Raw genomic sequence first — 24,783 nt, 5'->3', positions numbered from 1 at the left:
AGGTTATTAAATGTTTCTTGGCAGAAATCTGGGCAGCAGAGACCAGCCTTCTTCTAGGTAGTTTTGAGGTTGATACAACCAGAGGACTGTTTCCACGTGACAAGCAGCGGTCAGTGACCTCTTTTGGCAAGGAAGGGAACACAGGCAATTGAAAGTGAACTTGGTTTTGCCATTCAGCTTCAGTGACATGGAACTGCTGAGGGCAGGTTTAGAGTGCTGTATCACTAGGTTTCTTAAATGACAAAATAATAATATAATAAAATATATTAAGCAAGGGAAGGATGAATGCACTAGGGAAATAGAGGATCCTGACAGAAGAGATAAGACTTGGGAAAGAAGTTGTAGTACAGAATGACACAAAGCTGTGCCAGGGGAGATTCACACTGCACATTAAGAAAAACTTTATTGTGAAGGAGGTCAAGTACTGGAATGGACTTTCTAAGGAGGTGGTTGATGCCCCATGCCTGTCAGCAGTCAAGAACCAGTTGGACAATGCCCCCAAGCAATATGCTTTCACATTTGTTTGGCCCTGCAGTGGTCACACAGTTGGACTAGATGATCTTTGTATGTCCCTTACAACTGACTTATTGTGTTCTGTTCTTTTGTCGAAAGTAGAACAAGATGAGGGAGGTTTAGTGTGGCGAGGTGATGCACACAGTAGGAGATATGTTATATTGCTGCTGTATGCTTAGTAACAGCTCTCTCCAAATCACTGGTGGAATTCATCAGTATACTCAGATATGAGACTGCTATTCTGTTTCAGTATTGCCAGTTGTTTTGAATCTGAGTAGTGACTGTAGGATCATCTAAGCGGCAAAAAATTGATTTTTGGCATTTTTTACTTTATTGAATACCATCTAGACTTGAGGAAAACTTAAGTTATTGATGAGAAAAATAGTTACTGAGAAGATTGTTGATGCAGAAAGTGTTTCTGGTGGTTCCCTTCCTACATATTCCATTTAAAATGATGCAGAAACAGCTTTTGTTCTTTGACAGATTGTTGGAGGTTTATACCAGCTATATCTCTCAACATAAAGAGTTTTTGCCCAATATTCCTTTAGCTGTTTTAAGTGAGTTCTGCTGATTCAGCAGTCCTCTTGGACAGGGCTCAGATCTTCCTTCTCAATCACATTTTATTATTTCAGATGTTGTGGTGCAGTATCTTGATCATGGCCAAGAGATGCTCATGAGGATCCCATCTTTCCCCTTTGAGAAAGTTGAGGCTGCCTTCCTAGAACTATGGTGCTGTACATAGAAACCACTGATCTTTTTCTTAATACAACTGGAGCATTAACTTTGGAGAATAACGCAAATAATGCAGAAATTAAGTAGCTTTTACTCCAACAATTTATTTAAAAATAGATTTTTTAAAAAATTAAAAAGCAAGCAGACAGTGTTCTGTTTGAAAATATTGAGAGAGGTTTGAAAAACTCTTTAAGAGAAGCTCCTTTAAAGTTTTGAATTGTGATAGTCTTAAGAAGAGGAGGTAAGTTAGCAAAACTGTATAAGATTGAGAACTGCTAGCAATCAGTTCTATTTGAAGAAATGTCTTTGCTGCTATTGTTGGAAGGGATTGAAAAGAAGCATCTCACTTTTGCCATTTTTCTAAGTCAGCACTGGCGTTTGACAGGAAGAGCCCAGAAGGCCGAGAAACTGCTTGCTTCAGTCTTTTTGAAGGAGAGAAAAAAAAAAAAGGCGAATTCCCCAAAGTATTTGTACTTTAAGGCATGAATTCAGACTGAAGTCACTGCTAGCACATGTGGGAATGCTTGTGTTGATAGAAAGCTGCATAGCCATTTTACCTGAAGCACAGCTTTAGGAAAATTTAGGATTTCTAGTATCATTAACAGCTGGAGCTGGATAAGTTCTACCAGGAGAAGCAAAGCCGAAAAGTATTAAAATGTCTCATCTAAAAACCCTGCACAGGGATGGCCAAGCACTGTGATTGGTAATGAGGAACTGGAGTGTGCCCTCATATGTGTGCTTGACTTTAAAAGGACTCCTCAGAGGCTTATTTTTTTCCTCACACCATTTTCATTGTCTCAATTTGCTTGAGCTTCAATTTATCATCTGAATTAAAAGGCAATAGAAAGTACTGCTGTTTTGCTCTGTATTGTTTGACAGGCATGCAGTATTATCTCAATAGGAGTTTAAGATGATAAAACAACAACTGAGAAAGAAAGCAAATTGAAATGGTTATATCATCATTAAACTTAGAGCACCCTCGGCTGTCACAATGTTATTTGTGCTTTGCTAAAAGACTCAATTAATTTTGAAAGTAAATGAATAAAAATTGTACTCTAAATTAGAAAGGTGTTCATGACCCCAGATGTTACAGATTTAGAAGCTTTCACTGGTTCTCCTAAAATGAGGTGTGTGTGTATGCAATACAGACTTAATATTTTTGAAGCCTTCTGCCTTTCCAGTTTGTGTAACTTCAGAGCTCTTAAAGTATGTTTTGTGATGGACAGACTATCTAAAGCTCTTGGCTATACCTTCACAACACGATTGTCAGATATAGCTCTGCTCTGGTTGTGTTCTGTCAAACAGAAGCCAAAGAAATCCAACTAGCATAGCACCAAGTGGATGCATGTTTTTCAATGCAGTAAAACTCGAACCAGATTTTGGTTGGCCAGGGAAAGCAGTGCTGCCACACTACAGGCAGCCTAGTGTAGGTCCCCTCTTTGTTTCTCTTTGCAGAATTCTTTCTTTCTTTCTCTGTTCTTTCAACAGAACCTGTTGAAATCACCACTCCTTCTAAAGCAGGTTCCCTCCAGAAGTTAACACAGATAGGCATCCAGGCAGGTCTTGAATATCTCCAGAGAAGGAGATTCCACAACCTCTCTCAGAAGCCTGTTCCAGTGCTTCGTAGCAGTCACTCCTATGACAGTGAAGTTGTTCCTTCCATTAGAATGGAACTTCCTGTATTCCAGCTTCTGCGCATTGCCCCTTGCTCTATTGTTGCTCATCACCAAAAGAAGTATACTCTCATTAATTTGACTCCTGCACTTGAGATATTTCAGTCACTGTGGAGAACACTTCAAGGTTGGCTAGATGTTGCTGCAGTGCATTGAGAAGTATTAGCAGTGCTTAGCAAACCACCTGTTCGTGTTGAAATATTCTTCTTAAACTAAAAACATGTTTAGGTATTCCTCTCAATAATGGAGTTGAATCCCCTTGCTCTTTTTTGAGGATGTCTTGTCAAATCATGCATAGAATGATGTGACTAATTTGTAGAACAGAAGTCCCTGTGCATCAGCTGTTCACAGTGGTTTTCCTGGGGGTAAGGACTTACTGTGTTGAAAGACACTGATCATTCTTTTCAGCATATCAAAGAACAAATGTACTGTGAGGTTTTTTACTAAAAAGAAAAAAAGAAAGAAGAACAAATGGCTTTTGTCTGTATTTCCATTATAACGGCATAAATCTCACTGATGCTAATGGGAGTTTTAGAAGCATAGATGAAAGACTGTCACACAGTCAGTGAGATATGGAGTAAAACAGAGCAGGACACTCTACAGAAGCAGGAGGGTTGCATCCCCATAGGGGCACCCTGAAAGCATCTAGCTCAGCCTGCTTAGAATGAACTTTCAGCATGCAAAACTAATACTCTCCAGAAAGAAGTGCTTAACCAGTGGCAAATTCAGTGGATTGCAAACTTGCTGAACACTGAGCTGTGCTGCTGCCCAGATGGACTCAGAGAAAAGGGAGTTGAGCCTCTGCGTCAGCTCTGCCATAAGTACACATGAAGTTTGTGATGGAAGATATCCAAAAGAACAGTTCAGAAGCACTGAGAATGTGAAACTGAGGAGGAATTGACAAGGCTGTGTGCTGAGCTTAAACCAGGAGGCTCACCTCAAAGATTTGGAAAAGGGAGGAGGAAGAGTGGTAAAATGTTCAGGAGGCCAACTTGGAGGATTAATCAAGGAGATTAAGAAAGAAAAAAAGGAAAAATAGTAAAGAGCATGTTTTTAGAAGTACGTAAAAATGCATAATAGAGCAGAAAATTAGTGAGGAGAAATACAGAGTCATCGTGGCTGATCACAAATGATAACGTTATCATTGTGAGCAGAAGGGGAAGGAAGTTCTGAGGGGTGGACCCTAAGAGAAAAGCGTTAACTAGAGTGGTCTGATACAGAACACAATTATTTATTTCAGTGTAAGCCGCAGTACTGAGGAATTCAGCAAAACATAGCTTTGCTACTCTAAAATACTGTGTGAATTCAATCCAAGTTCCATTGAACACTTGAAAACATAAATTAAAAGCACCAGACATGCTGACACCAGTAACTGCCTAGATACTACTCAAACATTAGGAGGTTTAATTTTTATGTTTTATTTCACTGTTTAAAATACTATGGGTTGTCTTATTTAGTGGTGTAATATGCAGATTGAAAATTCAAAGCTAAGAAATAAATTAATAGTTTATACTTAAAGGCTTCTCTGGAAGGAAAAATATGTAAGGAATGGTTTTGATCAGCACATTTCCCAGGATCCCACATCTAGATGCAGTTCTTTCTCCTCTTTTGATATCCTAGATCTACATACTCAACATGGCTTTTAAACACGCAAGTCAGAAAGGCTGCTACTGTTTTACTTCCCATTTTCATGAGGTTATGTGATACTACCTTTACTGGCCTGTAGTTTCTTGATGGTCTACTAGTATTTTCTTTCTTGACAAACAGCATACCTGGGACTTGCAGTTCTGAAAAAGTACTGTGTTACAGTCTGATGTATTCTTAAGTCCAGACAGGAAAGAAAAACAAAAAAAAACAAAAGGAGAGATATCATTTCATCCTGGAATATTCATAGTAAATAGAAAAATAGAAATCTCGTTACTATGACTGCCTAAAGGAAGTCCATGAGCAGGAATCCTGAGCACATTCAAATAAAGATAAGTTCAGAGGGACTGAAGAGGTGATGTTGAAACGTGTATAATTCTACTTGCCTAAAAGCTAGTCAGCCTACAGTAGAAAAGACTGGGGGTGACTTGAAAGTATCCCTGCTGCTCTGATAGGAAAGCAGCTGTGCAACCTGCTGAAATTGAGTAGAACTTCACTGTAAGCAGCTTAGTTCCTCACTGGGTCCGCTGAACAATGTACGGGGTAAATTTCTGAGGTCAATGCAGATGTGAGCCTTTAAATAAAAATGAATGCTGTTGACGTCAAAGCTGAGGCACTGGCACTGATGAATTTTTTAAGAAATCAAGTTACCATCAACTAAAATTATTTTTGAATAGTTGTAATTCTTTCAAAAAGGAGCATGTGGCCTTTCTATTTTTGCCTATATATTTCTTAGTCACTAGTAAAGCAGAACTGAAAAACCTGTGAAAACCATGGAGACATTATTTTGTCAATGCCATGTTGTGACATTTGTGATCTTTTTTCTTTGCTTCCTTAGCTGTTTTTTTTTACTTCGTTATTTCATTTCTGTTCAGTGTGTGTGTTCATTGTAATAGTAGTGTAGTTCATCTCATAAGTTATGTAATGTTAACTTGTGAATACTACCCTAAGGCACTTAGGAGGCCTAAAGAGATGCTAGCCATCTAGTCATTTTGCTTCCCTTGTCAGCTGCAGAACATACTAAGTCTATGCAAGTGCTTGGCATAAATGAGTTTCATCAGAATGGCTATGTAGTTTCGCTTTGTTGTCAAAATGCCTACATGTTGGCTTTCTTTGCTGTTTAAATGCTGTTCTATTTGTTCCTAACTTCCCCTATTTAACAGCAGACAAACCCAGGGAGCACTGAATGACTCGGATGATCCCGAAACAGGCTGTCTAACTGATAACAAGCCAACTTCTCGACACTTCTATCCTGTCGCCTTGCTGCTTGTCAGCTCACACTTGCTGGTTGTGTGGCTTATTTTAAGTCTTGCTTTGCTATTAGCCAAATATCAATAAACTGCACTTGTGTTCCTTTCTTTTCTACAAACAACAAACTACTTTAGAAAAAAATAAATTATGCTGTAATATTTCTACAATTTCAGACCTTAAGGAATCATCTTCAAATACAAATGTCTGAAATGTACAATGTTTTCATTAATTTTTCTGAACTCTAAGAAGTATACTATGCATTGAGTGAATTGATTTGCTCTTTCTGTTCATGGTAAAGCTTTCCCACTGTAATTAGCTCAAAGAAAGCCCACTTACAATGCTGTCACTGTGTATACAAAAGATGTGGAATCCTGAATGCTTGAACCCCTTTTTCCAGAGTAACTTGTCTGACAAAATTAAAAATGGATTTGCACAATACAGACTGACCCCCAGACAAATTTTACAGGGCGGTGGTTTGTACGACTTGCTTTCATTGTGTTATTTTCATTGATATTATTAGCTGATTGGATCTTATTTGTTGGAGAAATGATTCTTTCTTTGCTACAACTAACCTTTTTCTGTCAAGTAACTAAGTGGAATATAGTAAGTTCTGTTTTGTAGTTAGATTAACCTGATTGTTATTGTTGCTTTAGTTGCATTTGCTTTGAAGACTCTTTTATATTCTTTTTTAAGAAGTCTGGTTTATGTCTTGATGCACCACTTTGGCACTTGTGACTTTTGTACTGTATGTGAACAAACATCCTTCCTTTATAAAGCAGAGAGTTGGATTGGGCTGTTTGAAAAGCCATTCTCTCTTTTTTTCATTGCAAAGCTGAACATAGGGGAAATGATGCAGAGATGAAACTTTCCATCAGAAATCTATAGGGCCAGACTTAATAAAATGCCTTATTCCTAGAATACGCATTTTTATGGCAACTTGTAATCTCACATATATAGTAAACAATCTGAAAAAAAAAGTATAACGTTTAAAAGGCAAATATATTTCTGGAATTAGAATGAAATGTATCATTATTTAATTTTTTATTTTCTATTTTTTTTAACTAAACTTTAAACCTCAAGGGCAAATATATTAGGGGGGAAAAATCTTATCACCTATTTCTGAGGGCAATAACTGTACTGGGCCTGGCCTTAGATTTAATTTTGTAAGATGTATCATCACTTGTGGAAAACAAAAATGTAGAGTTGAATCTTTGTTATTTTTACTTCAACTGCTGCTGAAACTCTGCAATGAACAAATAAAGCATATTTATTTATCTTGTGTTTCATGAAGTTGTACTTTTTCCCCCCTTTCACTAGAGAAGGATGCCGCATAGAGAATGTACTGAAGAATGTCAAATGCAGAAAGTATGCATTCAACATGATACAGCTGATGGCTTTCCCAAAGTACTACAGACCTCCAGAAGGGACATATGGAAAAACTGACACCTAAGTTTAACAAAAATGTAATCAGGAACATATACCATGCTAATTAGTGAATATAAAAATTGCTGTTTATGACTTAATAATTTGGAATGTGTAACCGGTTGAGGTGTTATTTTATGAGGTTTAACATTTTAAAAGTAACAACGGTTAGTCATCATGAAATAAAATATTGGTGATTTAGATATTCTCAAAACCAAATACATTCAACTTATCTTTGTGGACTTGAAGCTTAGCATGACTCATCAACCAGTTGGAATTAGGTCTTGGGGTGATGGAAGATTATTAAAAAGGGAAATGTCATTTGCAATAGGAACTGATGTTATCAGTCTGGAGGGGAGCATTCTGACTCTGAACCAAAGCCTGAGATTTGAATTAAAGGATCTCTTCCTGCCAGAAATGATGTTTTCTGGTACTGCCAAAGCACTGAGGTCATGATCAGTAATAATTAGATCCTCCATGGAATTTTTCATGAAAGATGCAACTCTTAATACCTGGGCTAAATACAATTTTGGTCATTACGTTTGTGTTCTTTATATAAGCATGGAAACTTCACTATATATTTTTAGTAATTACCGCCTGTAATTTCAGTAGTTGCATTCTGGTTTGTTGCAGTTCGTTTGGATGTATCTTTCTTGGCTTTCTGTATCTGAGCCAAATACCACTTATTTCACTTGATCTTGCACATAAATCACACTGAATTCGGAGGGATTAGTTCTTCAAGAAAGGTGACTTATATCTAACCTGTCATGTTCCTGTTCACAGTAGACCCTTAAAACTAAATTTTCCTTAGTGATAGGTAAAATGACTTGTATATACAGGCATTAATATATTGTTAGGTTATAAAAATGTGTTTTTACAGAGTCTGAGAGAAATGTTATATTTACAGTAACCTCCTGTATTAGGACTAGTTAGCTTCTGCAGCTGATTTATATGAAATTTGTAATGCTGCATGTAGATGTTCTAGGATAAAGAACAACTATGAGCTTTAAAAGTGAATGTTAATGCTTCTGCCAGCTTGTGTTAGTCTTGAAATGTGTCTTGCAAAGAACATTTGTGTTTTCCTATTTTCTCTATTTATTGCCTTCTTCTGCCCCCCCAGAGAGAAGTACAGTTAACAAAAAACAAGTGTCCACTGGTTACTAACCTTTGTGTGATGCATTTATTTTAAGAAAAAACTATCTAGAGCAGAAGTATAAGAATTCTACCCAAATTAAACTGCACTGGGAATTTGAGTACCTGTAGGAAATTGTAGTTGCTATGGATAAAGTGGTAAATGTTTGCTTGCCTCTATAGAAGTCCAAGAAATCTTGATGCATAGTGAATTACAATTTGTTCTTTTTCATCTGTTAAGACTTGTTACTGGGTATAAATCTGTAACTGTACTAGTAAAAAATACTTGCTTAAGCACCTGATTGTGCAAGCTCTATTTGGTAGATTATGTAGAAATTATCTATTGTGAATAGAATCAAACCCCTCACGTACACTTGCAAGATGAGGCTTTGGAACATGTAGAAGTATGTCAGGAATGGATCTTCATTCCAACACACTGACTTCAGTGAAGCCAAGAATTCACCTACACAGCATATTTTCCTAATTGGAATGTTTTTTCAAAGTGAAGTAGTTTGTTTAAAAAGGACTTTTGCGCAGTTGTTGTTTATTCATATTAAGTCTCCATTAGAATATTGTTTCATGAATGACTTCTTTGCTCTTCTAGAATGTATTGCATCAATAGTAGATGCCAGAAGAGCTAGCAGTGCATCATAGACAATGCAATGATTTTTCCTGTCGTGTACCAGTGGGCACTACTCGGTGGATGTGCGGATAAAATTCTGTGCATTTAAATATTATGCATCAGGTCTGCACAAAATTTTATTTGCAGGTTTATGGAGCATAAATCTTCCTAGGAAAGTACTGTTCTGTTCTGTCGGTCTGACTGCTACTCTATACCTCACTTCGTTTCTGCTGTGTTTATTGCTAACTTACAGAAACGTTACATATACAGCTGAGAAAGAGTGGTAACTTCTTTAGGCACCTCTGAAATGATCCCAGTGATACACAGTAGAAATGCTGGCCTTCCTAAAGTGATTCTGGAACTGCCTGTGAAATTCTAGGCAAAGACAGTATACACTTGTGGGTACTTTCATTTCTTACAGTTCTTTATCTCAGCCCCATGGGAATTCTGTCAAATTCAAAATGAAAAAACTATAGATTTCTTTTTTTAATTAAGAAAATAGTCTTTCAAGATCTTGCCTCAGCATTTAATCTCATAGGGTTCTAAATTATTTTGACTATAATGTTACCTTTATATTTAAAATGTTTTCATCAGTGAAGCTGCACTTTGGGGGAAAAAAACCACAACAACCAAACATATTGCAGTTCTTTTTATTGAAACAGGTGTACCCAACAAACTTCACTGGGCTTGGGCCATTATGGAAGAGCAGGTTGGGTTTTGTTTTGAATAAGGCTGAACTTTTTCATGCTAGTGTTTTCACTGGAATGTCTTTTTGTAGGTCACTAAGACTATTTTAAAACCTGACACAATTCCAAGTGTCCTGGAAGAACTTTATTGCTTCTGTACTGAAGGAGGCTCAACTATTTCTTTGTTTTGTCATTGCCTGCCATGGGTCTACAGCATTTTATTCAGTCAGAGCCTGTCTTGTCAAAGCAGAGTTGTCAATTAATCACGGATTCACAACTTGTGTTTTTCTGGTTTGTCTTTTAAACAAAGATCTTTTTGCTGCAGGTTGACAGTTTAATTGAAGTGCATTCACTCTGTACAGAAGACATTTTAAGTCACGTCTGTCTTTTGAATGCCCAGCAGAGGAGTTGAATCATCCCCTGAGGTTCATCTTGCATGAATCCTTGTATATCACTGAATTACACAGGAGTAGGATTCAGGAAATAAATTTTCATTAGAAAGCTACACCGTTTGCACAGAGTTAAGGGAAACAAGCTCATTTAGCAGCATATGTATGGGAAGTGTTCCATATCTGCTTGACTTAAAGTTAAAGTAGTTTTTTTCTCATAGATGATTATAATACTGTCAGAATTAATACAGAACATGTACAGGCTTGACATGATTAAGCAGGCAGATCTTTTTGCTTCTGAAGTCTTCTTTGGGGGAATTTTTAATATGTTTTTATTACAGTTTATACTTTGGCTTTTATGGAGCAATTAGGAAACAAGTTTTTAATTGTTACCTGATTTTGCTGATGTATACTTGTGCATTTTAGTGGAATACTTGAAAATATATGTGTTAAGAGGAACAAAATACATAAGAGGACAGCTGAAAGAGACAAACTATTACCTGGGAAAGAGCCTTAATGATGCTAAAAACTAACAATTTTTTGTATTGTTCAAACTTTGGCATTTTTCTTAAAGTAAAATAGGGAAATTAATGCTGTGTCTAAAACAATCAATCTAGATTAAAATTCACTGATTATAAGTGAACTAAAGTGTAATGGTATTTTAAATAATCACTAAGAATTTAGGTACAAAGTGGAATGTATTAATTTGAAGCCCACTGCATATTATGCCTATTTTGACTTCCAGAAAATAAGCTTATTCTTATTCGTATTTTTATCACGAGTTCCAAGAAATGCTATGGCCAATTTATGAAGAGCAGGAAATGCACTTAACACCAACAGGTATAATATATAAATTGCATTAAAAACTGTGCAGTAAAATTACTTGTGTGAATTAATGTTTGTCATCAATTAACAGACTTAAACATACATTGTGTGAGTTGGCTATGTTACAAACTCGAAACAATGATATCTTTATGCTTTGTTATTGTAAAAAGGAAATGTTCTGTACAGGCAATGCTGTGAGACATGAATTTGCTTCTTACCTTTCACTTATTTGCAGCTTAAAAGGATATGTTTACATTCAAAATGCTTTAACATAATTTACAGCTTTTTACAACACAATCTTAGCTTGTAAATTGGACGTTAAAAAGCAAAAACTCACAGAACTGCATTTAAAAACAAGTAAACCAAAACCAGACTTCAGTCTCCAGAATGTTGAGGTTTTTCCTTAGTCATGCAACCCACGAGCTGTTGTGGTGCTGGAGCGTTCAGCTTATGCTCTGCAGCACTCAAGTGCTTCTTTCCCTTAGTGTCATCTGTATAAGTAACGTGCCACAACAATAAATTTCCGCATAATGCTCATGATTCAAGATGAAAAATGTGGATTTGCTCAAAAAGAACAAGAAGTAGCAATTCAATAATTCAGAATAAAAAATAAAAAATGAAGAAGTTTGTTAACCAATGTATCCATATTCCAAAAAGCAGAAACAGAAGGCATGGGGTGTGTGTGCTAACAGGGAATGAGATTTATGATAGAAATCTGAGTGTAACAGTTGAGTGCTCAGAATCTGGGTTTTGGAGTGGTGAGATTTGGGGCAGTGCCGCTTTAACTTGGATTTCTAACTGCAGTGTTCTGTATTCTTTCCATCTGTCTTGCAAAGGGCTTTGAAAGTTTTTAGCAATTCTGTTTTGTTTATGAAGGTCTGGCTTCAATTTTTTTAAAATCCTGAGTTGCTTTGATACTTGTTTTCATTTGGTGTAGCTGTTCCTTGTAATGTTCATGTCTCACACTCTCGTGCACGTGAGGCTCAGTATAACATTAACAGGACTTCAGATTGTGTGTGTGTGTTCAGAGAAATAAAGCACAACTAAGCAATTCAAATCTTTTTATACATCAGGATTTAGCATTTTTGTTTCATTGCTGTCTGTAAGCCATGCTCATTGTACACTGTGTGTATACTTTTATTTAAATAAATGTGATATTTATTTTTTATGTTTCTGACGTTTTTGTTACTCATTTTTCATTCTCATGACAGTGGTGTTGCCCAGAGGGCAAGCTGTGCATGATACTGAGAGTGGGTTCCCTCCTAAAATAATTGGAGTAGTCTTGTCGCTGCTAGGTGCACACACTTACAGAAAGTTCCATTACAGCACTAAAAAGCCTGAAATGGCCATTAGTTGATTGTTACTATTATTCCCAGTGGTACTACAATTTTCATCTCAGAACCAGGTGGATTAAAACCAAACAAAGCATTCACACAGTCCCAAAGCAACCCCTTTCACATAACTACTCATCTGTAGACAATTATTCAATGTAGCACAGGTGGAATCAACATCTTATGTAATGAAAACCATTAGAAAGGTGATGTGGCTGCTCTTTTGGGATGGTGAAGACAATTCCTGACCTTGGGAAAGGTGGATCTTTTGTTGAGATCCATACGTTTTGTGTGATCTGACTACTCCATAATAGGTAAGTTGTCCATGGCTAGCTGAAATGCAGTAGAGACCTTCTTTTGGGGATATAGTAAAGTATGTCTCACCTTCTCTATTCTGTGGTTAGAAGCTTATTACATCATTTACTTTCTGCATTTATACTTGTATATTTAGTTGTTTTACAGTGATAAATTCCTTGAGATGCTAATTACCTGCAAGATTATTGATAACCTTTAGAAAGCACCAGGATCTAATGGTTGTTCTGGTAGTAAGTTATAAAACAGCTGTTAGCATTCAGCCTAAAAAAAATCTGTCTCCTACTAATGAAAGTGACGGTGTTTTAAAAAGTACCTCATATTATTTTGCATGCTTTCAGATTTTATCTTCTATATCAACTAAGAAACACTGTTTTCTCATGACAATATAACAGAAAAAAAAAACAACAAAAAACAGAACTCTGATGAGAGTGGAGTAGTATAGTAGTAGAAATGCATTATCACCATTTCCCTTTCCAAGGTTATTTGGGGTCGTTTTTGAGATTTCTGAATCATAGCCAGCTGTGGTCTGCACTGGGGCAGCCAGTGTTGGCACTGATAATTTCTGATGCAATTGCTTCTACTAGCAAGTCAATGAGAGCTCTGCTGTCCACCTCCTGGTGAGTATTCTGTGGATCTCAGCCTTTGGTCATTCTGTGACAGCTGCTCTTAACGTGATTAAGGGCACCGAGGTTCTAGACAATAACTGGACTGTGTTCTGCTGGCTTTACCCGCATAAGTTTACCTCTGGAGTTTTTGTGTAGGCGAAGTACTGCCTGAAGCCTGTAATTTTGTAAGATATATGCTTGCTCTGCTGCTAGAAGCAGAGAAGACAAATTGTTTCTAAATGAACTGGGATAAGAGGTTGAATTTTAAAAGCAGCTAAGTTTTTTATATATATATATATATATACACACACACATACATACGTATTTATGTATACACTTATTTTTTATAGTAAAACTATAGAATGAGAAAAGGCAGTAAAATAAGATCAGTTAACAATTGAACTTGTTAATATTTCTAGCAGCCAAATATATTTTAGTTTTTGGAGATCTTGCACGGATATGCACATGTACAGCTTTAGCGAGGCCTTTAAGTATGCCTAATGCACGTGTTGACTCCAATAATAAAGGCAACTTTTCATGAAGGATGAAAAGGGAGGGGAAGGTGCCCCTAGTGGCTCTCCCTGTGGCGTGTTTCTCAAACTAAATCTACTGTTCCAATCAGGAGCAGCTTGGAAGAGCTTAGGCCTCAACTGGCTGTTCCTCCAAAATGCTGCTGGCACTGCCTGGCATGCTGTGATCAGAAGTCTGCTTGATGGGCTGTGATGAGGCTCCATGCAAGTGTGTCACTGGGGCCTCTAATGAAAAACAAAGGGTACACCCAAGGGTGATGCAGAAGGGGAAGGAAGGAGTGAATTTTGTCAGTGGCAATCGCTGCCCAGGAAAGTCTGCTATAGTACCAGTCTGCACATGTGAGGCTGTGAGTGTAACAGCAGAGGATCAAGGGAAAAATACTGCCTTGTCTGTTTCGCCTTTTTCCAGCAATGAAAGAAAATCTCCATGGGTAACCTTTGTTCATGCAAGAATAATTTGTGATTGCTGTGATTTATGGGACAAAGAGGCTTAAACTGCTGACTTGAACAAAATTAGAATTGTCATACGTATGCACTGATTGTCAGAGCAGAAACCACCCTTTGGGTGGTATATCATTCCTTAGAGATTTTCTGTCAGCGTAAAGCCTAACAGATTTTGGAATAGAGAAAAGTTTAAGATCTGATCCTTAAGTCATCATTCACATGAGAAAGAACAGAAATGGAGCACTACACTTGAGAAATTAAAACCAGATTTTTAGAGGGGATTATGAAGCATTCACATGCCTGGATTTGGGTACACAAGGAGTTATGTTCTGTGAATACCGTTTCAGTACACATAAAAGTTGATGGCAGTTTCCTGTAAATTGTTACAATTAATACTTAACTAATTATCTTATACACAAAAGAAAATATATTCCTTCTAGAGACACCATTACAAAGGTATATATGCAGCAAAATATAGACATAGGTTTCTAAGCTGTTTTGGCACTTATCAAATGAAAACTATATCACCTAACAAACGCATTTTGTTTTCTCTGGTGCTACTTGAATCGGGGTAGGATATGTCAAGGTAGATTCTCAGCACTTTCTATTTGAATTTAATTACTCTCATATAGTGGTTTTTTTTGGCTTTTAGCAGTTTTCACACAAGACCAAAATATCAGGAAACAGTGACAAAGGGTGTGTAAGAAAGATGTTCATGAATTTGGTTATCTGACCTGCTTATGTTTCCAGATGCAGACTTAAGTCTTTGTGATGAAGAAAAAACATATGTTAAGGTATGACACACTTGTGACTGGACTCCAGCAGCCATACTCTGCTGCTTGATTTGTAACATTACAATACTTTCAACCAGGTTCAGCCTCAGTAATTCCAAAGGAAACTTCTCAATAAATCTCATTCTTCTTACCGCTCTGTTCCATGCATGACTTTTCTGCGTTGTGGAGCAGCCAGCAAGCATGACCACACTCCTGCCCCAGCCCCGGATATTATGCTGTGGCACCTGGACCCTTGTAAGTATGGCAACTCTATGGCTAACCGATTATGTGATTAATTTCAGGGTTAAGGTTATTGGATGTACGTCGAACACTCACCAGATAAAACAGGTGTAGGAAAATCAAGGAGCAAAGATATTTCTAACTAGTGGAGGGCAGATAAGGAAGGTCATTTCTTAACCTGAGCTATGCATTTTAGACTGCATTAAATTCATCCTCACCTCAGATATTACTGAAGTTCGGATACTTTATTGCTTTATGAGTGTGGTAGCAGCTATAGTGGAAATAGACTACCAGTTTATCAACGTAAATATGGAAAATGTCCTTGAATAGATACCAAGATCGTTGAAGAGCAGTGGCTCTCTCGCCAGACATTCTCATACCGGCAAAATGATGTTGCAAAAAAATGATGGCATTGCTAGGTATGCTCTCACAAAAGCAAGGGACCAAGGCAGCACTTAACCAAGAAGATAAGAAGTGAGTGCAAGAACAAATAAAGACAGTCTTTTTATTTTTTTTTTCCCCATTGGTTTGTAAGTATCGTGTCTCTGGATTTCACAAAGATTAAAAGATCTTTTAGAGGTTAATTGCAAAACCTGACATAAACAGGTAGTACTTTCTTGTTTAGATAATTTAAATGTTTTTTTTTTTTTACTGTTCCCCAGGAGCTTTTGATGCAAAGCAGACTAATTATCACTCTGACAGACAACAACAATTAAAAGAAAATAACCTCACAAAATATCAGTAAGTAATATTAAACAGGACCTTTAATGGCTACTTTTAGCTCCTTATGATTCATCACCCCCACACTTGAAACAGTTGAAGCAGTTATCAGAAGAATAAATTCCTTAAAATTCAGGAGTTTTACTTTTTTTAATACCAATAGGGAAAAAAGAAGTGAGCATTTCAGATGAGTGGAAAATAGCAGCCGTTAGCAGTTTTTTGTGTGAATCCAGTTAGGGTGCCTAGCCATAAAATGCTGATAAGAGTTAGGGTTGTTTTTTTTTCTTTTTGTAAAGGAAAAAAAAAAAGAGTGAAGCACCCAGTTTCACTCAATTTATATTTATGTATTCATGGACATAGTTAATGGACGTCAGCAGGGAAGACGTGCTCCCACACTTTCTAAAAATCAACAGGAAAGCAGTGCACAGAATGCAATTCCCTTTTGCATTAAACTTATTGAGTCAAATCAATTTTTACGAGCACACAGAGCAGAGCTCTGGCACTTAATTCTTTTTGATCTTGTGCCTGCTAAATTCCATGTCCCACCGTGCTACCATGCAGTCTATTTTCAACAGATAATTTGTTTGGACATCATTAAAAAGAAAATACTACAACTTCTAGCAGTAATAAGGCACTTGCTCCCTGTCAAGTCATTAACTGACTGCATAAACATACATGAGGAAAAAAAAAAAGCCAAGAGCATAAAGGGAAATTCTAGTTTCAAAAAAAAAAAAAAAAAAGAGTAAAAAAACTGCCCAATTATTCTGTTCAAGAACATGAGGCAGACTACATACCCAATACTGACTAATGCAAAGCCAGCTTGCAGATAACTTTCAGCAGTTTCGTTGCTGAGTGCACCTTCCGGTTACCATGGCTGTTAAGCATCTGTAGAAAGAGATGAAGTAATGAAGTAATAGGTTTTTGAAGGGAAGCTCTTGTGACTGAGTCAATGGATTTGTCTCATCATTAGAGTGATGCTAATGCAAAATTATGTTTCACTATGACTAGTGCCCTGAAGGGTGCACTTCCTACTCATGAATCCTTTCCCCACTGATTGCTACTTAGAGGTGGTACAGAGTGGTTTCTATGCAAGTAGTGCGCATCTCCAGGACTAGGGTTTTCATGCTGTTTCAATTGTTATGTGATGAGAAAACATTTAGAATATTTCAATTATTGATCATGCTGTGATTGCATTTTAGTTTCTTGAGTGTTGTTTGTTTGTTTTGTTTTTGCTGGGAAACTAGCAATGGTATTTAGGGTGGGTTTGCTAACTTGCAGCAGACAGATTCACATTTGGATCCTTGTTTCAGGCTGTTTGTGGATGAAGGGTTTAAGTACCTTCACAGACAAATGGATAAAGCCTTTGAGCCACTGATGCTATGGAGTCTTAGCAACCACAATAAATTGACAGACTAATTGCTCTGCATGGCTCAGCCAGGAGGAAGGGTAGTTGCATTGCTGTGCCTGGAGCTGTGTGGCTCTAATAATCCTGGGTAGAAATTTTCACAGTTTGTTGTTGCAAGTCTGTGGATTATGGAAGCTGTCATAAGCTTTCGATTTTCTAAGTGTGATGATCTATTATCTCGTTCTACCCCTTCACTTAGCTTGTGATCCTCACACACAGTCTGTTATGTGAGTGTCATATAAAGAAATTTGATTTAAGAATTGGGCCGAATGTTCTTCTGCTTTCACCTTGTCCAGCAGTGACGTGAAGCCCATACTTAAGGAACAGTGTAAGATCATGGCTTGTACTGGATAAGCCTCCTCTTATAGCTCTCCCAGATTCTGGTAATCAGTGATTTAGGGACGCCTGCAACAATATGTATATTGAGTATTTGGAGCAAACATGGAAAAAAAAGGGGGGGGTTGATAAAGCCATGTAATCGGCCTTAGTTTCAATAGGGTTTAGATTTCTGTTTGGAAAGAAAAGTTCCAGTCTTTATGGCTAATTTTTCATTAGTGAATTAGTAAATGAACGGCTATTGCTATCAATGATCTATTCAAGCAGATTTAATTTAATGTTCTTGGAAAGGATGGCATTACAAAATATAAGCAGATGCATGAGAAGTGCCTTCTCTTAAATATATATGCTTCACTGAGTCTGAATCAGAATTATCCGGTCTTTGAACAAACCCAAGCACTACGAGCAATATATAGATGTGAGGCTACGTAAATCTTTTTGTACCTCATTCTCCCCAACAGAATTTTTGATAACATAGCCTCCTGCTTTTATTTCTTGTGTGTATCATAATTCGGAAATCTGAATGGAGAACAGGATTAGGAAAGCTGTTGTACAAGCTTCCCCTTTAAACACTTGAAGAACTGTTCAATAGTGTACTCTAAAAATTAAGTAAATGGGGGCTTGGCCAATACTGTGTTCAAGTCATGCTACCTGATGGATGACACCTCAAAAGCACAGGGATCAGATTCACTCAGAGAAAATTCTGCATTGTAGCTTTGCCAGTTGCAGATACAAAGCGCTTCAGTAAAATGCAGGCATTCTGAATCACACTCATCAGCCATGCCTATAATGAATTATATCTGCTTTTATTACGCAGCGGGGATAATGTGTCAAATTAACCTTTTCAGATGTAGGCTGTGTTAAGGAGAACAATTGCTTTTCTGAGGCTTGGAAAAAATTGTTTTTAAATAGCTTTTCTTGAAGCTTTGTGAAGGCAAGGTTATGAAGTGGATTCCAGCAAGAGATGTGAAGCATGGAACTTGTAACGAAATTATTCTAAATATGAGCCAAAAAGATCAAAAATGCAGTTCAGGAAATGTCAGGTGTAATTGCTGCTTTCCTTCAAAACACACATTTGTTTTATTCCTCAGTTACAGAGCACATTTTGTTTTCATTCTTCTGTTCCCTTTCTTTAACTCAGCCATATTTCTTACATCCTAGGCAGGATGAAGCTTTGTGTTCATGGGTTTTACAAGGAAATCTCCCAGCCCTCTAATGAAAATTTGAATTAATATATGCTGCAAGAATAAACTGTGCGTGGAAGACAAAACAGAAAATCCTATGTACGTTTAGCAACAAGAAAACACAGAATGTGCTTTGTTAATAACATTCTTAGGTAAATACACAAGGCCTTTGGTGAGGTCTTGATGGAAATTATAAAATAAGTTATGCAAATAATTGATGAATTTGCAACAGTAGGTATGTTACTATTAGTTCTCCTGTTTTTGTTCTAGGCTTGAATTTGGAACGTCTGTTCTGTTTATTTCATTTGTTTCTTTTGCTATGTTTCTTATTTTCAGTTTTTTTCATAGGATCAGTGGAGATTTTATCCCTAGTGTACTTATCTGAGAAAAAAGACCATGAAACCACAACACTTACTAAGAATCCTGGATATCATCATTTTTGATCAGCGTGCTTAAAACTTAGAAACTATATTAACACTATAATTATGTCTATGTAATAGCAACCTCACCCTGTAACATGTTAGTGAATACTAATGAATACTTTTTTTTTCCATTTCAACAGTTTCTTCAATCATTTTGTCCCACTGCACTGCTCAATACAAGACTGCATGACAAGGAAATGTATCATAATATCTACTATTAACATAATGCATATTGAAACACCAAAATGAAGATGAATAGCAACTAAGGCAACTTAAATTCTAGTTCAGCACACAAAATAGATAGAAGCATGCTGTACTCTTATTTTAAGCAGCTGGAGGTTTGTACCTGTGCATGCACCTTTGCTTTCCTGAAGCAGTCCATGTCATGTGAGGTTGACCTTGGAATGCCAGTAGGTATGCTGAAGTCCTTCTTTATCTGGTGTTTGCTACAGTTTTCACTGGCTGATAATTTTTATTCTTCTCCACTATCTGGAAAAAGACATAAAGCAAAACTATAAGGTGATCAGTGTAGTGCACAGCAATATATATTTTTTCTTAATAACTTCATATATATATTGTGCATCAGTGGGAATAGAGTGACATCACACATTTGTCTGTGTGCCTTATTCTATAGCAAATTACCATCATTGGAATGATCTGTTCTCAAGGCTGAGATGTAGAATTCAGCCATGAAAAGGCTACTAATCACAGTTTTCCAAGTTGCTAACTGTACTGAGATTTTGCAAATGATTCAAGATCTAATACGTTGCCACCCCTGTTCTGAGACTGCAATCTAAATTCAATACTTTATTTCATTTGATCAGCTGGAGGAATTCTGATGAATTCCACACATCAATATATGTTTTCCAATAGAAAATGTGATGTTTTCACTGATAAAGTAGGCCTTTTCTTTATTCTTCTTCCATGGCTTTTTTAGTTGTATTTGTAGGCACTTGAAAACTTGTTTCTCTTCCCCTTTTTTAGCAGGTTATTTGTATCTGAACTTATTGCAACACAGAAAACAAGACAAACAATAGCCCTAAAAGATGGAAGTTGTATGCTTGTTCTATGTCATATACAATCTTATTACAACATAAGAAGAACAAGTAAACTAGTTTTACATAAACCCAGTGGGTTCTCTAGGCAAAGAAGAGATTTCTTTTATGTCTCTAACGGGGAAAGATTGAAGTGAACATTTGCTATCCAACAATTTCACGTTGGAAGGTGATTGTTGTTATAATGCAATGATAAAAACAAGAAAACATATTTGTAAAGCTGTTCCATTCTCACTGCACTAAACTGAAAACAATACCACTTTCAAAATGTTTTCAAAATGACTTAATGCTACGCTAAAGTTAGATCATAAATCAATTGTTGAATTAATCTTAGTATCCCTGAATGCTGAACTGGTTAACTGAGTACAAATTCTTACTTAAAAATAAATAAATAACTAAATTAAAAATAATAATAAAAAAAATTAAAAATTTAAAAAATCAGCTTTGTTGTACAGTGTTTCTTGGAGCTTAAGTCCAGAGGAGATGATGAGTCCTCCATACTCTTTGAGGTACTTCTACTTATTATGAGTATTATGAGGTACTTCTACTTCAAATCCACGTACTTACTTAGACCACAAGACTTAACTCTTCAGAAATATAAACTCAATATAAGCTCATAGAATCCAGTGATTATTTTAAGTGTCTCAGATCCTTGTTATGATATATCATTGTTAAGGAAAAATATACCCAGATAATCCCAATTTTGCTCTTGAGAGAAATAAAATCCCAATATCATTGCCAGTTGGTCTTGGGCAAACTTTCATCTGATCTATGAGAGTTCTTCCATGCATGTATAAAGCCACATTAGTATAACATCAGGATGGATCCATTAACTTCCTCAGAGCACTGAGGAAGTGCTTCAACAGTTGTGGTTATTTTTTTTAGTGTCAACTAGAAAGCCAATAATTTAGCATTGGAAATACAAGCAGAGGCTCAACTATCTTGGGATAAAGGAAATAGCACTATGCAGTCTAGGTCAGATCAGGTTCATGCGAGGTAATCCTTAGCTTCAGGACAGGCAATTCAAAGCCAGCAAATTGAAATTCAAGCTCTTTATGTGAAAATGGAGCCTGAGGCATAGGTTTATGTCACCTAACTTTTGTTGTCTAGTTGTCATTTATAGTCCTGGGAGATAAACGGCCAAAGCTCAAAATGTCTTAAATCCAGCTGTTTGAGGAATGTGTGGACTGTCCTATAAGGATGTTAATCTCTCTGTAGGTAGAATAGGACTACATCAGAATTTCTCCAAAATCGTATAGATTAGACCCCTACAGCCAAGGCTGGGTTGTCTGAATCCTATCCACTGAAGAAGCCAGCTGTCAGTGTTGTTCAGCTGTGGAAAAAAAAAAGCTGCAGTTAAAGCCAGGAGAAGCCTAAGATGTATTAAAAGAGGTATCTCCAAGAATCCTCAAAGCATGGAAAAGCAAGGTAAAAAATGATTTAAGCAAGCAAATACAGTGTCATCTGGATAAAAATTCTTGTCTGCACTACGTTGCCAAGCTCTCCTGAAAATTCAATACCAAAAATCCCTCTTAATAATCAGGAAGAACTTCTTGTACTCTGGAGCTATATTAAAAAAGTAATTTACGACTGAAATCCTTACTCCATTTACAGACAAGACAGTAATATTGAAAGTTGGCTATTGTTTAAACCGTGCATCTACTTTAAATTTTCACTCTGGGAAAGGTCGTTTGAGATGAAAGGTAAATAAAATATGCTGTTGTCAATTTCACATTGAAAACCTATTGGCTCCTTCTCCATGTGATAAATCAAAACAACAGTCTTAAGCTGTAATGCTTTGTAACAGCTATACCCCATTGTTTTTGGAAGCTAGGTGCGGCCATCGTTGTACATCGGCAAGCCCTGTGACTCAGTGGCAGAGAGATGGAAGGCAAGGCTGCCGTTTCTAGAGAACGAACAGGCAGTCCGATTATGTTAAGTATCCAGCTTGTGAGACTAAGCTACCAAATAAAGCAGCAGCATGAACACCATACACAGAATTCCTCTGCTCAGGGTCCTACTTCTCAATCACAAAGAGATGCAAGGAGTTGCCTAGACTTACCCTGAAGCTGACAAGTATTTACAGCAGTACTGACAAGGAGTTAGTTGGGCTTTTTCACATCTGTAGCGCCATTGAAATCAAGGGCAATTGAATATATGGCAGTCAGCTGCTTGCTCTGAATCTCCCCATGCCTCACCTTTCCAAAATGTTTTTCTGCAGGAAGAATGAGGTGATTCGCTCATCAGATATTTGTGCCTGCCAGTGAAATTGTGCATTTTCAGCACTTCTGAGAGATCTGCTTCTAACGACCTCTACTTTTCAGTCACTTAAGTGCAGAGGAATGGAGCTGCCACCTCAGCACTGGGAAGCAAAACAGCAGGACAGAGGAGCAACGGCTGCAGTGAGGGCAGGTGGCCGGCTGTGGGTGAGACTGCCCTTCAGTGGTGTGGAGCTGGCAGGGGCGGAGAGAACCTTCTGGAAGTTTTGGCGGGAAAGCGAGGGGCAGAGAGAGCCTTCTGTTAAGCGCCGGGAAAGTGCACAGAGAACCTTCTGGAAGGTTTGCTGAGGGAAGGCAGAGAACATTCTGGAAGTTTGCAGCGTGTGGGAGGGGCAGCTCCTCTGAGCTATAGACTGCTGTCCATCTGTGAATTGAGGAGAGTCCTAAAGGATGAGCTGGGTTGCAGGAAGGTGAGATTTTCAACATTTTATTTTCCTCCTTTTGCCTTAAAAACTGGAGCTCTGTGTGTCCCTCCTGCTTGAGCATATAAATAGGGAAATCTTGCTCTGGACAGATTTGTAATGTGAGGTCTCTCTTCTCTTACTTTGTTGGGTTGTTTTGAGGAAAGGTGAGGATGGATCTTCTTCAGGTCCTGAGGGCCTCAGGGTGCTGCCCAGCAGCTGCCTGTGGGATGGGGTGTGCAGGGCGGCTCTCCCCAGAGCTGCACCTTCCCCATGGGGGCAGAGGCCTGGCCACGTTAGCAGGGAGCTGGCATTGGCAAGGGGATTGCACTGAATGTGCAGCACAGTCAGTCATGGATGGCAGCCCTGCAAGGAGAGCTTAGGAGCTTCATGACTTCGGAGTCCTCCATTTTGTAACCTAGTGGCATACAAAAGTGAGTACTTTCAATTCTCTCCCTCTCTTTTATTTATTTATTTATTTATTTATTTATTTAGCTTATACCGTCTTCTAGAGTGAAAAAGAACCATCTGCCTGGTATATATTCAAGGATATATAGGAGGATAGTTGCTTTAGCTACAAGCCCAGCAGCATTTATCAAGTTCCCTGAGCTGCTGAAGCACCTCCCTCGCAGGGCAGCACGTTCTGCTGGCTGTTACAGCCCAACCTCTCAGCTTGTTCTTCCAGAGGCTCTTTTGCTACAAATGTGCTGCATTTAAGAGCTGAAAATGCTTGCTCTTTGGCATGGTGTGCCTACTGCTTAATAAACTCTCTCAGCAAATGTTAGATACAAAATAGCAAAGGAAACCATTGATAAGAATTAACAGGCACTTAACATCTACGGATTTGTAACTTCGTTTCTAACCTGATTTCATGGTCTCGAAGTCTCTGAAGTTTACAGAAGTGCTTATTGTGAGTGTTATGTGAATGAATCATTGTTTTCTTTGAGTGAGATGTGCATTTACACACAAAAAAGGAATAGTTAACAGCATCTAAGGATTTTTCTGGATCATAGTGTTGTCAGTTTTCTTTAGTTGCTGTTAGTAACCCTTTGTTCTGTAGCTGAACAGTAGAGCATCACATTTCAGGAAGTACTGTTGAAGATGGAGTTACCTTGTTGCTACTTTGCTGATACCTTTCACCAGTAACCAAATCAGGCCCTTTGGCCTGTACAATGCATTTGAAAAACGTTATCTATCTGTGCAGGCAGCAGTGGTCCTCGGACTTCTTTTCTTTCTGTTTACAGAATTAACAATATCTGACAAGGTATGCGGATTTTGAACACTATGGTGCTGTTTCTTCAGATTTTCTGGACATATGCCTCAGGTGAATACACGTCTGACATATCAAATGTAAAGCCTATAAAAAATACTTGTTCAGGCAACTTGAAGTTAGAAAATATTTACCTCTGCATAGCAGGGCCTTTCTTTCGCATATACAGTCTATTAAATCAGTGTGTGACATGCATGCTGTAATGACCTGACATATATGGCATCTAAAACAAGTTCTCGGGAGTTGTTTTTTGTTTCCTTGAAATGAGTTCAACTTTTGCCAGGGATGGAGGCAACAGTTTGTATTCTGGTGCACAATACAGCAACGCACTGTAAGTTTTGTACGCTGAATGTTGATTCTTGTTATTCCCAGGCCATGAGTCATGGCTGCATAAAAACAAACATATCATAGCAGCTAGACAACAGTAGCCATACAAGTTTGGTACCCTTATGTGTTAAGATTCTTGTGTTTCAAAGCATTGGCAGGTGATCTGATAGAGCTGAATATGCATTGTGGTGGTCTGTTTTACAGTGATTGTGACTACCTTTTTCTTCTCCCCTGAATTGTCTGTAAACTTTGTCTTCA

The 24,783-nt window shown here is 37.6% G+C and overlaps 1 protein-coding gene and 1 long non-coding RNA gene across 17 annotated transcripts in view; one reads left to right on the top strand and one right to left on the bottom strand.

The window, feature by feature from the left end:
• The window catches only part of INPP4B (inositol polyphosphate-4-phosphatase type II B), a 287,734-nt gene extending 275,678 nt beyond the window's left edge, over positions 1 to 12,056 (top strand). For 10 of the 14 annotated variants that reach the window (XM_046941277.1, XM_040700266.2, XM_015276686.4 and 7 more), the window contains one exon: positions 5,726 to 7,087. In XM_046941277.1, the coding sequence (XP_046797233.1) occupies positions 5,726 to 5,900 (175 nt within the window). In that variant the 3' untranslated portion in view covers positions 5,901 to 7,087. Of the gene's footprint in view, positions 1 to 5,725; positions 7,088 to 7,130 lie in introns of those variants that run through there. The other 4 variants (XM_040700268.2, XM_025150479.3, XM_025150480.3 and 1 more) reach the window with 2 other exon arrangements.
• The window catches only part of LOC112532437, a 102,765-nt gene that overhangs the window by 69,544 nt on the left and 8,438 nt on the right, over positions 1 to 24,783 (bottom strand). For 2 of the 3 annotated variants that reach the window (XR_003075158.3, XR_003075159.3), the window contains exons 2-3: positions 19,540 to 19,682; positions 16,641 to 16,731 (exon numbers count right to left, since the gene is read on the bottom strand). This is a non-coding gene — a long non-coding RNA (uncharacterized LOC112532437). Of the gene's footprint in view, positions 1 to 16,640; positions 16,732 to 19,539; positions 19,683 to 22,446; positions 22,677 to 24,783 lie in introns of those variants that run through there. The other variant, XR_005859931.2, reaches the window with a different exon arrangement.

Source organism: Gallus gallus, chromosome 4, assembly GCF_016699485.2.
Source record: "Gallus gallus isolate bGalGal1 chromosome 4, bGalGal1.mat.broiler.GRCg7b, whole genome shotgun sequence".
Classification (NCBI taxonomy): domain Eukaryota; kingdom Metazoa; phylum Chordata; class Aves; order Galliformes; family Phasianidae; genus Gallus; species Gallus gallus.
The sequence above is the reverse complement of the archived record's forward strand: the minus strand, read 5'-3'. Positions and strand labels throughout refer to the sequence as shown.